The 17,614-nt window shown below is 33.1% G+C and overlaps 1 protein-coding gene across 1 annotated transcript in view; it reads right to left on the bottom strand.

Moving 5' to 3' along the window:
• Window positions 1–17,614, bottom strand: part of LOC127180122 (kelch-like protein 29) — a 156,731-nt gene that overhangs the window by 57,988 nt on the left and 81,129 nt on the right. The window contains exon 9 of the mRNA XM_051134083.1: window positions 8,815–9,013. Within this exon, the coding sequence (XP_050990040.1) occupies window positions 8,815–9,013 (199 nt within the window). The remainder of the gene's footprint in view (window positions 1–8,814; window positions 9,014–17,614) is intronic.

Here is a 17,614-nt window from a genome sequence, read left to right as displayed (position 1 = left end):
TGTAAGAGTTCAAGTTGAGGTCACAGGAAAAATAATCGGGGAGACTGGCCACTTGGGGGCGCTATAAGAGGGAAAAAACATAAAAATGGCTATAACAAGGCAAGCGTTTGTCCTATCAGCATGAAAATCGCTGTGCATGGTCTTGGTCCAAAGTGTCACAAGTGTCTATGGGGACATCTGCGTATCTAAAAAAAAAAAAAAAAAAAAAACAACAACAACAACAAAAAAAAAAAAAAAAACATAGCCGCCATTGGCCGATGAAGTTTGAGCACCTGTTAGACAAGGTTAACAGAGGCCGATCGTAACGAAACTTGGTGGGCCTGTTTTACTCACAGCCCCAAAGATCTATGAAAAATTTGAAAGATATTGGCCACTGGGGGGCAGTATCTAATTTTCATAAACGTTTGTACATTGCAAGGTTTTCCGCACATCCATTGCATAATCATATTGTGTGATAGAGCTCCTCGTTCCGAACAACGTTGCCTCTAAAAACCACTGCTGTCAATTAATCCGTTTCTTAATGATTGAGAAGATGTGAAAAACCTACTTTTGCGAACTAGTCCTAGGTTTTTCGCTCAGTCTGGAAAAAAACACTGCAGTGCAATTCTCTGGACTCTCTAGGTCAATAATCAAAAACATGTTAAAATGTACCCTTTGGGAAGCTATAACAGGGCCCTTTAGAAAAGGGGCCTGTCCAAATATACCCAAAAGGGACATTTTTTTTTAATATTTTAAATGAAGTCAAGAAAAATGCTCAGCATGGAGCATTTATTGGATCAAACATACAATAAAAACTGTAAAATTGTGAAATATTATTATAATTAAAAACAAATGTTTTCAGTTTGAATATACTGTAAAATGAAATTTATACTTGTAATGAAAAGCTGAATTTTCAGCATCATTACTCAAGTCTTCAGTGTCACATGATCCTTCAGAAATCATTCTAATATGATGATTTGCTGCTCAATTATTGGTGCTCAATTCAATATTAGTAATGGTTCGTATTATTAAGGCTGAAACAGTTTTTGTGGCTTTATATTTTTATATTTTTCTTCATGGTAAAATTAAATTTTAATATATGTGACCCTGGACCACAAAACCAGTCATAACGGTCAATTTTTTGAAACTTATACATCAAAGCTAAATAAATGAGCTTTCCATTGATGTATGGTTTTGTTAGGAAATGACAATATTTGGCCAAGATATAGCTATTTGAATATCTGAAACCTGAGGGTGCAAAAAAATATAAATATTGAGAAAATCACCTTTAAAGTTGTCCAAATGAAGTTCTTAGCAATGCATATTACTAATCAATTAAGTTTTGATAATTTTACGGTAGGAAATTTACAAAACATCTTCATGGAACATAATCTTTTCTTAATATTCTAATGATTTTTGGCATAAAAGAAAAATCGATAATTTTGACCCATACAATGTATTGTTGACTATTGCAACAAATGCACCTGTGCTACTTAAGACTGGTTTTGTGGTCCAGGGTCACATATATTAAAAAAGAAACAACTGTTTTAAATTGTAATAACATTTCACAGTATTACTGATTTTACTGTATTTTTATGTAATACATGCAGCAGAAGAGACTTCTTCCAAAAACATTTTTAAAAAATTGTAATAATTCCAGACCTTTACAAGCATACGTGATGAATAACTGAAGCTTAGTGCTGTAAATACGAAGCAGACAGTGTTGAACTTTCTTTTAACATGCGAGTTCAACAACCAAACAATACATTTAGCGAAGCCGGTTTTGTTCAGAGTAAAATTATCTACAAACAGAAGCTGTTTTCTGATCAATTATGAATGTGTTTTCTTCTCTACAGCTCATGAAGTCTCCACGCCGACTGCTTCTGCCACATCACAGGCCTTTCATTCAGTAATTCATTTTACTGTAACACAGAAACATGAAAAAAAGACAAAAGAAAATGGAGAAAGGAATATCACAAAGAGGTAGCAAGAAAACATTTTGTACGAAAAAAGGATACAACAAGGAAAAAAATAATAGCCTCTGAGTCAAAAACATGACAATTTTGGAAAGATAACAAATGTTCCCTGCTAAAAATGAGGCGTAACTCAACAGACTGTCAGAAAAGACCCAGAGCTCTATCAGCAAAGTTTGCCCTGACGAAAATATACAAGTATATTTCTATTTAAGGAAAAGCACAGATTCACTGGCATGAAAAAAGGCTTCAGGCTCCATTTTTCTGTACTGGCTGAAAGTACCCAACACAATCTTATCATCGGAATTAAAATTGATGACATACATCGTCTTGAAAAAAATGAATAAATAAAAGAAACAGCGGACTGGGGCAGAAAGGGTCAGGCCTATGTAACGGCAGAAAATTAAATGTCATTGTTCGCATCTTAAAAAAGATTTTTTAAAAAGAGAGAAATACTCTTGCCTTTGATTTCAAGGGCTGCTGAAAATACAAAAATGAATTATCTCTTGGGACATTTATTGTCTCTGTGTAATTCTTTCCAACATAGCGATTCAATAAAATGAACAAAGACTCATAGCACACACTGTATAAATCTCTCTAGGGAGATATAGCAACAATGAATTGCAGCTGCTGATAATATGCTGTCTGTCTGTTTTAGTACCTGATTCCCTAAAGGAATTATGTACATATCGACAAACTGAATGCAATTTCAATGCATGCATGCATGCATTAAATAAATAAATAAATAATATATAAAATAAAATAATACAGATATCTGTAAAAATGTAAATATTTTTATATGCATTTGAATGCATGCATTGAAATTGCATTAAGTACAGTTTTTTGTCATTTTTAGTATGCAATTTTGATTTATATTTTAATGTAATTTAATTTAAATACATGCCCTTAATGTATAAAACCTAAATAAAAATTCATTATTTTTATATCTGAATATATTTAGTATATCTGATACATTTAATAATAAAAAATAATTGCATGCATAGTTTAAATGCTATATATAAATGCTATATTAAGCATTCAGATGAAAAAGCCTCTAAGCGCCATCTGAAATTTTCTTCTAAAATTAGTATTTTTATCAGGCTCTAATGTGTAGGTTCATTAACTTCACTTTAATGCCAATGAATAGGTTCTTCTCATTGCCATTAAAGTGAATAACTGAATACAAACATAGAAGCTTTTGTACACAAACATGTCTTTTTAATAAATTGTCTTTCTGCAGGCTATAAAAGCACCAAGCCCTGAATGTTCTGAATAAGGCAGAATCTATAACAAGTCTCATTTGCATAGAAAGGAGACATATTTATGCTAAAAATAATGACAATAACTTAATTTAAATACTCATGACACAGCTCTATACTGGAGCACATGGCATGTGCTGCAGTGGATCCTAGCAAATAAGATGCATGAGCGTTGAAACACGCTAATGTGACGCAACCGGCGGCGTGATGTTCCTGCTCGAGCTCGAGTTCACAGGCGTTTCCAAAGGAGAAAAAAAGCGTTTGATTGGCACGAACATCTGCTCGTGTGGCAGCTCTTTCAGCTGCACGACTGCAGGTTGTGTTCCCACTTCACACCAGTACAGCTTCCTGTTATGAGAGCCCCCCTTTTTCCCCACAAACAAAACCCCTTCCCACAAACCCTCACTACATTACAGCAGCAGCATCAATCAAACGCCACACAACAGCCCTGCTCATGTTCTGCCATCAACCGCATCACAGCGTCCTCCAGCAGCTAAACTTCTGCTTATACGAGAGTGTAAACCACAATAAAAGGCCCTGACGGTTAAGGTTACCCTTTCGTATTTAAATTATCATTAAAATTATAATGGATTATTGTGATTTGAACAAATCAGCATAGTTAGTAACAGTTTCATGCATGTACAAAACATGACCTAAAGCAGAGTGCTGAGCAAAATTATATAAAAGAATGCATGAATGAATGAATCCTTTTTAATGCATAAAGAGGAAGCTACTGTCTTCAGAAAAGTTTAGATGATATTTTATTTTCATTTTTCCTCCATGTAATGCCTAGTATTTATAAATGCAGCATTGCTTTGTTTACAGTGGTTGCTGGGAAACAGTTCTATTTCTGCTGTTCCATAAGTGCCACCTGCTGTCAGACAGGGGATTTACATTTTCAGCCTGTGTGCTGTTTTTGTTCAGACCAATAAAAAAAAAATGGACCACATTTTTGTTGTAAATCTTAACTGGTAGCTGGAAAACAAGCTAACATGCATTCAACTTCTTAATGTTTATGAATCAAATAAAATGCCTGTACTGCTGTTAAAAAGTTTGAGGTCAGTAAGATTTTTAATGTTTTTTAAAAGAAGTCTCTTATGCTCATCGAAGTTCTATTTTTATTTGATCGAAAATATAAAAAATAATAATATTATGACACATTATTGCAAATTAAAATAACAATTTTCTATTACAATATAATTTAAAATCAAATGTATTTCTGTGATGCAAAGCTGAACTTTCATCAGCCATTACTCCAGTCTTCAGTGTCACATGATTCTGCAGAAATCATTCTAATATGCTGATTTATCATCAATGTTGGAAACAGAGTTGCTGCTTAATATTTTTTGCAACCTGTGATACTTTTTCAGGATTGTTTGATGAATAAAAAGTCAAAAATAACAGCATTTATTCAAAACAGAAATATTTTCTAACAATGTAAGTCTTTACTATCACTTTTTAACAATTTAACAAATCCTTGCTGAATAAAAGCATTAATTTCTTTCAAACAAACAAAGAAAGAAACCTGACTCCAAACTTTAAACGGTAGTGTATATTGTTTCAAAAAATCTTAAATGAACACTGTTCTTTTTAATGTAAAAAAAAAGCAGCACAACATTAATAGTAAATCTGCATATTAGAAAGATTTCTGAAGGATCATGTGACACTGAAGAGTGGAGTAATGATGCTGAAAATTCAGCTTTGCATCACAGAAATAAATTCTATTGAAAAGTAATATATCATTTAGACTCACCTTTTACCTAAACATGATTTAAAAGGCTGAACTGTGAGGTTCAAAAACTGTTTTGTTTAAAATACAGCCATAATATGTAATGTTACTGTTTCATGTTTATGCAATCACATGCAAAGTGCTGCAAATTTATTTGTTTGTTAGCTTTTGACATAATTGTTGAAATTAGTACTTTTTGTACATTTCCAGCACATTTTAACAACACTGTGATAACACTGGAAACAATCATTTTGGTAACACTTAAGATTAGAAAACACTATTCACTATCAACTAGTTGCTTATTAGCATGCATATTACTAATAAACTGGCTATTTATTAGTACATTTAAATCACATATTAATGCGTGACCATCATATTCTAGATTCCTTAATACTACCCCGACTCTTAAACATGATTTCTACAACAACTACCTTACTTGCTATCAAAAAATAGCAAATTAGGAGTTTGAGGAAAAACTAAAAAATATGAAAGCGTCTCTCTCATCTTGTGTTAATGCAGCGTGGCTGGGATCGGGGCCCGGGGTCCGTGCCCTTCTGCCAGCCTCATGATCTCCCGCGGAGCGCGGGACCCCGCTGCGCTTGGCTCCTTCCTGCTGACTGTGGCATTAGAGACTCAAGCAGCAGGGGGTCCGGCGCTGATCGCCCCACCTCTGCCCCACTCCAGATCATAGCAATGGATTATGACATGAAAAGAATTCAAGGAGCTTTCCGGATTTAGATTTTCCCCAAAAACCCTCTAGCATTAGGTTTGGGTGCATAAAACAATAAAGCAGAAGAACTTCTCAGAGAAAGACCTAATTAGAATAGAGGCTGCTCCGCTTTGTAGTAGTTAAAGTCAACATGAAATCAGAATTGAGTCTATATTTTATTTCTTAAAATATGATCCTGGACTTCCTGATAAAAAATCTTTCCTTAAATTCCATTCTGCATATTGCAATGATTTCTGAAGGAATCTGTAGTAATGATGCTGAAAATTCAGCTTTACCTCACAGGAATAAATTACAGTTTACACTATACTTATTAAAACAGAAATCATTGCAATAATATTTAATACAATATTCCTGTTTTTACTGTATTTTCATCACAGCCTTAGTGAGCAGAAAAGACTTCTTTCAGAAGCTTAAAAAACTAATTCCAAACTCTTATGTGTATTTTACATTATGTGAGAAAAATGGATTGTGAATGTTTTCGAGTTTACTTCACAGGAAAGTTTAGTATGCTAATTACCACAGAAAATAATGCAATTGACAAAAGACTTGCGTTCACAGTAAATGCATTAATAATGGAAAGTGTCAGCGCTGGAAATAAACAATGAAAATATGCAACTATCACACTGTTTCACAAATATAATTGCAGCATTTAAAATCTACATGTTAGAGCCTGACTATATCTAATCTTTTAAATGTCATGACCAAACTACAAAATAAACCTGGCTCTACACAAACCTCCATTCACCCATAAAAGCATGTTTTTTCATGTTAAAAAAAATGTCCAAAACAAAAAAAAATGCAAAAAGTCATACTGTGTTTGAAACATTTGCCATTTTTGTCATTTTTCAGTAAAGCTGTGGCTTTCTCACATTTGGTGTGTTTTTTTTGGATTGCATTTTAAAATTCTTCCTTGCATCCCTATCCCACGTAAGAAGCAAGACATTCAACACATTTTTGGACTCAATTGAAAGGTGTAAACACTGTGGTGCTTTCAAAAAGAACAGTCCTATTCAAAAGCAACAACAAAAGATGAATCAAAACAGATTTCCGTTTCCGAACTCTTTAAAAAATAACGAAAGTAGAGAATGTTAAAGCCCTGCGGTCGGCGGTGAACGGGGTCGTCGGGTGTGATAATCTCAGCACAGCTTGTCTTAAGTACACACAGGTGAAATTTACCCACTGGCAAAAGCCTAGTAATAAGAGGCGCAGGTGTGCTGACGGCCGTGGCTGACGCTCGCTTTGGCAGCTCTCTGACAGCGCTGTGGCTCTATTCCAGACGCTCCACTCAACAGCGCTCTGTCACACCGGATTTCTATCCAGCATGCTGCTGCTTCTATATCTGTGCACTGCATTATTATAAAACAGGCCTGGTTGCTGATTGGCCAACGCATGCTAAGATACACAATACAGCATGCAAAAGGAGCTCTAGTGTACTGTGTTATCACTGCACAGCACACAGAAAGACCAACTCCTAACCTGAGTGCACAAATCAGGACCACATCTAATGAAATTTGTTCAATTAAATAAGGAACTGTTTAGCCATAAATGAAAATTAGCTGAAAGATTACTCATTGTAAGGCCATCTAATATGGACCACAAAACCAGTTTTAAGTAGCATGGGTATATTTGTAGCAATAGCCAAAAATACATTGTATAGGTCAAAATGATCAATTTTTTAAAAAATCATTAGGATATTAAGTAAAGATCATGTCCCATAAAGATACTTAGAATTTTCTACCGTAAATATGTCAAAACTTAATTTTTGATTAGTATTATGCATTGCTAAGATGTTCATCTGGACAACTTTAAAGGTGATTTTCTCAGTATTCAGATTTTTTTTGCACCCTCAAATTTGAGATTTTCAAATAGTCGCATCTCAGCCAAATACTGTCCTATCCTAACAAACAATGGAAAGCTTATTTATTCAGTGCTCAGATCATCTCCCATCAAAAAAATGTACCCTTATGACTGGTTTTGTGGTCCAGGGTCACATATGTAGATGAGTTTGTTTCTTCATCAGATTTGGAGAAATGCAGCATTACATCACATGCTCACCAATGAATCCTCTGCAGTGAATGGGTGCCGTCAGAATGAGAGTCCAAACAGCTGATAAAAACATCACAATAATCCACAAGCAATCCACACCACTCCAGTCCAACAGTTAAAGGAGAACTCCACTTCCAAAACAAAGATTCACATATAATGTACTCACCCCCTTGTATTCTATTCCATTTAATCATATAATCATTTATAAAAATCATTCAAGTAACTTACATATTCATTTTATTGACCCATTCATTGATTAGTCATTTATATAATATTATATTTTATTTTATTATAGTTGTTTTTATATATACAGTATTTTTTCCATTGTTGTTCAGTTTTATGTGTGGTTTCAAGGGCTGTTTGGCTTCATGAATAAGAGATACAAGGGAATGTTTATAGAAACTCAAGGTTTATGGGATGTTGTAGTGAATCAGTTTGGTATAACAATACTTGTTGGATTTGTGTTCTTCAGACGAAGTCTTAGCATTGAGACATACGCAACTAAGACTATTCAATGAACTCTGCTCCTTTTTATTATTTACTTCATCCCCTGCTTCTGCTCTTCACTTTCATTGACTTTTTTCTCAGTCAACAACTTTTTAACTTCAAACCATTGCTTCTGACTAAAATAAGAGTCCCTAAAATTGCTTTATCCAGTGAAAATATGCACAGATCAAGCACCGTTTACAGCTCTAAACAAATACGTGGGCGGATTTTGATGTGAGAGACAACAGGAGATGGACCTTTTCACTGTAGGAAGCATTATCATAGATTACGGACTCACATTTTTGCCAGAAGATGTCTTAATGTTGGATTTGTTTCTTAGAAACAAGCAGCTTTTAGCTTCTCAAGATGTTAACTGATGGACTGGAGTGGTGTGGATTACTTGTGTATTATTGTAATGTTTTTATCAGCTGTTTGGACTCTCGTTCTGACGGCACCCATTCACATCCACTGGTGTGCAAGTGATGGAATGCTACATTTTTTCAAATCTGTGATGCAGCTCACAAGGGTTCAGAACAGCACCAGTGTGTCTGATGTTCTCCACACGGATCATGCTAATCTTGAAGAGACTATAAGCCATGCTGAACAATGTACCGGCAGATAGTCGCGGGCGAGTTCTGGGCGTTTGCATCTCTTGGCGGGCGTGTGGCAGCATGTGGTAGCGCTTGGCTTCGTTTACAAGGTCCCTGCAGGCCTCTGAAGATTTGATCAGCTCCTCGTTGTCCACCACGTTCAGCAGGTAGCTGGGATGGATGAACGGAAGCCGTACCACCGCCAACAGCTCAGACACATGCTGGATACAGGACAGACGGAGAGGAAATAAAAGATAGAAACAAAGAAAGAGAAAATGTGAGTAAGCTTGGTACACCGCACTCCTTTAACTGTGGTAAAATCACCGTTATGTAACTTAATGCATTCTTATTTTCAACGACAAGGAAAAAATAGCTCTGGATAATTAAGATTCAAAAATGTACACAAAAAATTATAATCATGTTTACGAGTTAGCTTCCTAGAAAAGTCTTCCAACAGAGATCCAAGGGATGTTATATGCGGACGCCTATTATAAACACAGAGGTGCCAGTAAATAATAAATAGATATAGACACACATTAATCAGAGACAAACAACCTCTGCTAACGTCAAACACCACAAACATCAAAACAAGTCTGAATACCAGAGCTGAAACATAAACATATACAGATGATTTACATTCAACAAACACTGTCAGAAAGGGAAGAAGTTTTATGTTTATATAACAAGTTTCATACAGAATCAACAGACATGGGAAGGCTAAAAGAGTTCCATTAAAATGAAATTAAAATGAATGAAAATTAAGGAAAGAAAGGTAATGAAATAATTTATATATGTTTAATAAAATTTTGGTGAAATGATAACATTTGCAATGTTTATAATATAATATATACCATATTATATAATTTAAATATATAAAAATATAATTTATTTATTATTATATATGTTATATTATGTTATATTATGTTATATATTATTATTATTATTATTACTATTATTACATACATAAAATAAAAGTATTAACAAGACAAATGAAATTAAACAAATACATTTAAATTATGAATGAATGATGCATACATAAAGAAAAATATAATAATGAATGAATTAAAGAACAAATAAATGAATAAATTACAGAACAAACAAAAAAGTATGTTTAAGAAAATTAATAATAATAAATTAAGCATTCATTTAAATAAATTATGAATGAATGAGTAAATGAATAAATTCAAGAACAAACAAATAAAATAAAGAATGAATAAGTAAACTACTGAACAAAAGAACAAATAAAGTAATTAAAGAATAAAAACAAATACATATTTTGTTTACATTTAAATGAAATGATAAAATTTGTAATATGAATTTATAGTGATGAATAAATTATACATTGATGAATACAACTAAACTAATTCATTTAAATAAATAAATAATTAAATAAATAAATAAATAAAAATAATTAATGAACAAAGAAACAAACAAAAAATAAATACAATTAAAATTGAAAATAAATTCAAATATAAATTAATAATATCTAATAAAACAAAAAAAAATTGTAAAAATAAATAATAAATAAATAAGGGTCAAAGACATTAAGATGTCCATGTTAAAAGAAATTTACAAAAGTGATTTTATGTCCATAGCACATTAAATGTAAGTAAAGTGTTTGGAGAATAAAATGTTAAAATTTGGTTAAAATGATGTTACATTGTCATTCATTTATACAAAAATTCAAACAACATGCTTATTCTAACTTGTACGTTAAAATATATAAAAGAATAAGGGAGCATATTAAATTTTATTGCGTTTTAAATGAGTAAAAAGTTCTTACTGACAAATAGGCAAAACCTAGAATAGTGGCAAATGTAAAAAATGTAGAATTACAACAGTAATTCATCTTTTAATAGGTCATAAATTGATTTTTGTTGTAAATATGCCTGACATTGTTACACTGAATGACATTATAGTGGGTGCCTTCTGTAAATTATGGAAAAATGTATGATATTTATTTTTTGCCCAGAAAAACTAAAACAAAAATGCAATTAAATTAAACAGAAAACGTTTTAATATTTTTTGGAAAAGCAACAACAATTTAAAGCAGTATTACACTTATTGTTTCTATGCTTAAACCCTTTTTCGTCTTTGACCCATAATGATATATACAAAAAAATACAATTAAAATGAATGAATGAATGAACAAATAAACAAATACTGTAGTGCAACAAAGCCAGATTTAAGCACAAGTAAACAGACACGTGCTCAGTTCAGTTCAGCTTTATCTATGCAGGCTGGCAGATCTGTTAAACCCACATAATGCATCTGGTCAACAATCACCCCATGATCCCGAGTGTTATCAGAGCCGGTCAGTTTTTATTTGTTTGATAACCAGCCGTGCGAACAGCTTGACGTACAGGTGATCCTTTCCAAGCGCTGCTTTTTTGGGCTCGATCAACAGCGGGTTTCCATGGTGAACAATCCCAGCGTGCATCGCTCCTTGTCCACTATATCTCCAGCGGGATTGTCAACACAAAAGGACACGGACAACAGCTGGTGCGGCTCGCCGTCGCCTTCTCACGCCGATTTGTTTCAAAAAAATATTAGTTTCGAACAATACACATCTGCATGCGACAACGTGCAGTATTTCCAGCCACAAAGGAAGAAAGGTCAGAGATTTACTGGCGGCACTGGTGGCATTTTACTAAAGTCCCCAGTGAGACTGGAAAAATCTGCACCATCGCTTTCAGACAGTTTATCAATCTGGCATTTCGGGTAGGAACTCAAAACCAGTCGTGGTACGAGAACGGATCAAATAAATGAAAAACGGTATCTAAAAAAGGCATTTCTAGCAATCTAGAGCCAGCATGGCCGCTGAAGAAATCCCTCGGGATTACAACCATTCCCTCCACTGCTCAGGCAATCAAGACTTATCGACTGAAAGATCTAGGAATCCAAATGCAGCTCCGCTCACCACGCGGCTGAGCGTATCTGCAATAATGTCATGCCATGAGGGAGCCTGACTATGGCACGCAGAATACCAGATTAAGACAGCACAAACCGCAGCTTTACCAGGCCAAAAGACCGTCGGATGAATCATCAAACGCACCGTTCACCAGCTGAATAATGCTATTAAAATATAAATGCAAGGTCAGACAACATGGATGCTTTCAGTGCAAACATCTGATGTGTAGTATGTGATGTGCACAAGTGATTCCGGATGAGATAACGTGCATGCATTAGCCTCTCTTCACTTCCCAACAATCACAGGAAGAGACAACAGAATGAAGAGCAAATGATCCACATTAGATGCGTGATTCATGCTTGACTTGCAATGGGAAATGTGGTTTTGTTGTGCAAAATCGGTGCTTCGCTTCTAGACCAATCTTTGGACATAGTGTGCATGCAGATGCATTTTGTTCAAAATAAAGGGTGTTTGGATGGATGGATTCATTCTAAGGTTTGGATGGTATTTCACAGTTAACAAGATAAAATAGAGCTGCTCTAGACATATATTTGCATACCTGTAACACAAACAATGTCACACAAATGATTTAAAATAAGAAAAGGCTTAGGTTTATATAGCATGCTTCATACAGAATGGCAATTCAACAGAAAAAGGCAGGATAAAAAACAGAAATGTCATGCTAAAATCCTTTAAAATTAGACTACACAAAGAGTAAAATAAAAAAATGTAAAAGAATGTAAAAGAAAATAAAATGTCAAAACATTTAGAAGAACTAAAATAAGAATTGGATAAGTAATACTTCAAAATAAATCAATCAAAAAATAAATTGGAGTAGATAAATACTATAAATAGAAAAATAAATATAAATGGACTAAATGTCCAAAAAATGTCAATTTATATATTTAAATAATATATAAAAATAAAACATATAGTAAATAAATACTATACATAAAAAAATAATTATAAACTAAAAGTCTAAAAATTAAATAAATAAATAAAAAATAAACCATGAAATAAATAAATAAAATAATTTTGCTGTGCAAAACTATTGCATCACTTGACAAAATTAAACCTTTTAGAAATACTATGTTTGGCTACATGCAAAATCATTTCATTCTAAACAAAGGAAAATTAACTGTTGAATGTTTGAATGGTATGAATGGTAAATAAAATAACATTTATTATAAAACTAGTTGAATATTTATTTACAATATGTAAATTTAAAAAACAATTATATAATTATAATGAATTTAATTAAAGAATAAATAAAACAATTTTAAAATAATTTTCTTTTTTTTTTTTCTTTTTTACAATAAATGCATGAACAAAGTGGTTTGTATCACTGTTGTATCACTTCTAGATCAATGAAACCTATATCCAATGTTGCCAAGTGAGTGGTTTTCCCGCAAAATTGGGCTACTTTAACACTTTTCATGTCCACGGGTTGAAGCAAACCCAATAGCATGATATTTTGCCCCTAAAATGCAAATTTTACCAGGAGAACAGGGGAATAATTGGGCTAGTTCTGAGTAGCAATTGGGTGGGTTTTGTCGTGAAAACCTGGCAACCCTGGAAATATGCAAATGCACTTTGTTTAAAACAAAAGACAAGTAACAGATGAATTAATTCTAAAGTTTGGATGGGATTTTTGAGATGGCAAGACAAAAAAAAAAAAAAAAAAAAAAAAGAGCTGCTATGAAACATCACACATGCATCATGATGCATCTGTCAATCCTGACACAGTGATGTGGCTCTTCACTGATGCACAAACTTGAATAAAGCGTCCTCACACAACGGATACATTGGAACGCATCACAACAGACAGCAGAACGTACAGCAGATACTCAGCAGATACTCATCAAATTGCTATTGATCTCTGACAAGTAAAAACTCTAACATCTGTCAGCCACAGGTTTCTGATTCAATACTTTTGACAGATATTCCCATTTACAGGAGGAAGCGACTTCACGTCGTCTCTTTCTTTCTCTCTAGCTGATAACATTAATCACAGCAAGACATAAAAAAAAAAATGTTCTTTAAAATTAAAAAATAAAAAAATCTGTCTGGAATACTGTTCTAGTTGGTAAGGCACTGTATTCTGTGGTCCAATTTATGAGTTTCATGAAAAATTTCGTAAGTTTTGGGCACTTAGTACCAACTTAACTTTACAGGAAACAGTAGTGATCACAGGTAAACATTGTTTGCATAATTACTCAACTTCACAGTGATTCAATCTCAAGTGGAAAGAGATACAATATAGAGCAATACAAGAAAACAAATCTGAAAAAAAAAACAAAAAAAAAAACATCATAATATGAATACATCAATATGAAAAAATACATCTTAAACGACAACGCAATGCAATAAATTAAATACCACAATGCAATGCAATAAAAGATAAAAAAAAAAAAAAAAGAGACCACAATGCAATGCAATAAACTTAAGACCACAATGCAAAAAATAAATAAATAAAGACCACAAGGCAATACAATAAACTTAAGGCACCAACACGATGCAAAAAAGATAAATAAATAAAGACCACAATACAATATAACAACATTAATACCACAATGCAATGCAACAAAAAAGATAAATAAATACATAAATAAATATATAAGTAAATAAATAAATAAATAAATAAATAAAGGCCACAATGCAATGCAAAAAAATATAAATAATGGCTATAATGGAATGCAAAAAAAAACAAAAAAAAAAAACAAATCGATTACAATGCAATGCAATAAACTTAAAGAGGTCATCAGATGCGAAGTTCACTTTTTCATGTTGTTTGAACATTAATGTGTTGGCAGTGTATGTACAAATCTACCCTATAATGATAAAAATCCATGCAGTGGTTTTTAATGAATCAGTAAAAATATCTCTTTTTTCAAATCAAGCCATTCTCAGATGCCTGTCGTTGTGGCGTCACACCAATAGAGGCCGTTCCCACCATAGTTGATTGACATGAACGTCTTACCTCAGATCAGCTGTCACAGTCAGACCTCCATTGTTGCGATGCCGGAGCAGGGATGTAAGTTAGACAAGAATATCTCCGACTGAGTGATTGAGGTGTTGTGTTGCTGGATGTAATAATGAACATAGTGGTCGTCATTTACTCCTGACATCTGAGCCACTGAAGATGCAGTGGATTAAGTTTGTTTTTGAAGGGAATGCGCCTCCCGATCTACATAAATACGTCTATGTTCGCGCAAATCAATCGTGATCCAGCTTCACCTACAGCAGAAGTGAGTATAATTTTTTTTATGCAACTCTGGTCTGAGGTAAGACGCTCATGTCAATCAACTATCGTGGGAGCGGCCTCTGTTGGTGTGACGCCACGCCGTCAGGCATCTGGGAAATTTTTTGATTTTCGATTTGAAAAAGGGGATATTATTTTTATCTTTATAGGGTAGATTTGTACATACACTGCCAACACACATTAATGTTCAAACAACATGAAAAAGTGAATTTTGCATCCAATGACCCCTTTAAGACAACAATGCAATGCAATGATCACGGATATATATTCAGCACATTTCAGACATATCTGCCTTAAAACGACATGTAAAATCAAAACTAACTTGAGGATTTTATTATACACAGATATACATAGCCCAATACAAAAAAAAAAAAAAAGTTAAATCTGAAAAAAATACAACTTGGACTGCATTGTAAATGCAATAAAATACATTTTTTGGTCAAACTGATTACTGGTCTCTTATATTCCAAATATGTATTTCAGACATACCCATCTATATACAGCATATAAAAGCACAACTAATTTGGGGATTAGTCACTTTATGCATCAATGTTTCTGCATCTTCCTGTGCAGATATGAGGCAGAGCCGACTTTACAGTACGATGCAAGTCAAAAGTCTGTTTCCACTAGACTCCATCAGGGCAAAGACAACCACAAAAGAGAGAAATTAACCAAAAACAAACAACTAGCAAAAAGCCCACCACCTCCCTCCGAAAAGACGGCCTCCTGACATGACAATAATCGCTCTAATATTTCATTTCATGGCCAGACACGCTCGCTGTGCTCTTCACGTTTTCCTCCAGACATATAATAAACAGCCATCCCCGAGGCAGGCCGTAACATGCTGGAATCAAATTTGCGATGTTTATTTTGCTGCTTGTAAATATAAAATTTCTCTATCAGAGCCATAAATCACGAAGCCGAGCAGCTCTCTGAGCGAATCGGAGTACAGATGCTAATAGAAAGTGAAAATTCGGGGAGATTTCTTGCTTGTGTTTCTGTGCTTGAGGGCACAGCAGTTTGATAAAGAAACAGAGAGAGAGAAGTGAGAGAGCGAGAGAGAGCTACATACACATAAAGACAGTCATGCATTAAAAATATATTAGATAACAGGAGGGGAGACAGAGAGCAGAATCCTGCGCGGGACGGCAGACTGACGCGCAGCCACTGTGAGCTCCGTTTGATGGATGGGGAGCGTCGGCGCGCTGAAAAGAAGACAGATTAAGCATGTCCAAGAAACACTTTTCTCTCTATGGAATATACGGAGAGATGCGTATCCCGGCGCGGCACAACAGTCAGCGGCGCTGCAGCCGGACAGCGTCATCTCTAATGATGCCTGTGTGCTGAGATAAAGCACGAGTCTAAGGCTCGCTGTGAAAAATGACCTGGGAAAACAGCCTCCATCGCAATACTCAGCAATTGCATTTCACGGTAAACCAGAGTCAGCACACAGGCCAGACCAGCGCGAGAGAATACAGAGAGCTGCCGGATACACACAACAAACGTTTAATAAAGCAGTGATCGGTCCTATTACACAGAACACTCATCACATAACGAATTAAACTCTAAAATCCATTGTTTAAAGGCAGATGATAACAGCAATAAAAACCCTAAATAAATAAATGAATAAATACAAAAGTAGTCCATAAGATTTACCAAATAATATTTCAGAAATCTGCTAAACTGTTTACCATTCAAATGCTTAAAAAAAGTAATTAAAATATATTACATTTGAGATTCTGTTTAAAAATGTAACAGTAGTAGTAGTAATAATAATAATAGTAATAAATAAATAAAGTTAAAATCTAACCATAAAATAAATAAATAAAAACGCCCTGAGCTTGATAATATTTTAGAGAGTCTGCTAAACTATTTTCCATTTAAATGCTTATGAAATATATTTAAAATATATTATATTTGAGATTTTGTTTAAATATGTAACAACAGTAGTAGTAGTAGTAGTAGTAGTAGTAGTGGTAATAATAATAATAATAATAATAATAATAATAATAATAATAATAATAATAATAATAATAATAATAATAATAATAAAAAGAAAGATAAATAAAATGAAAATGAAACCATTACAATTAAAATAAATAAATAAAAATGTTCTTCCTGAACTTGACCAAATAATATTTCTGAAAGTCTGCTAAACTATTTTCCATTAAAATGCTTATAAAAAAAATGTGTTAAAAATATTATATTTGAGATTGTTTAAAAATGTAATAGTAGTAGTAGTAGTAGTAATAATAACAATAAATAAATAAATAAAACCATTAAAATTAAAATAAATAAATAAAAAAGTACTCCCTGAGCTTGACCAAATAATATTTCCGAAAGTCTGCTAAACTATTTTCCATTCAAATGCTTATAAAAATGTATTAAAAAATATTATATTTGAGAATGTTTAAAAATGTAATGATAGTAGTAGTAGTAGTAATAAATAAATAAATAAATAAATAAATAAATAAAATAAAACTGTTAAAATTAAAATATATAAATAAAAAAAAGTACTCAAATGCTTAGAAAATTGTATTTAAAAATATTATATTTGAGATTGTTTAAAAAAATGTGATAGTAGTAGTAGTAGTAGCAGTAATAATAATATTAATAATAGTAATAATAATAATAATAATAATAATAATA

Source organism: Labeo rohita, chromosome 17 (genome assembly GCF_022985175.1).
Source record: "Labeo rohita strain BAU-BD-2019 chromosome 17, IGBB_LRoh.1.0, whole genome shotgun sequence".
NCBI classification, from domain to species: domain Eukaryota; kingdom Metazoa; phylum Chordata; class Actinopteri; order Cypriniformes; family Cyprinidae; genus Labeo; species Labeo rohita.
Note: the sequence above shows the minus strand (reverse complement) of the source record. Positions and strands in the feature narration are given on the sequence as shown.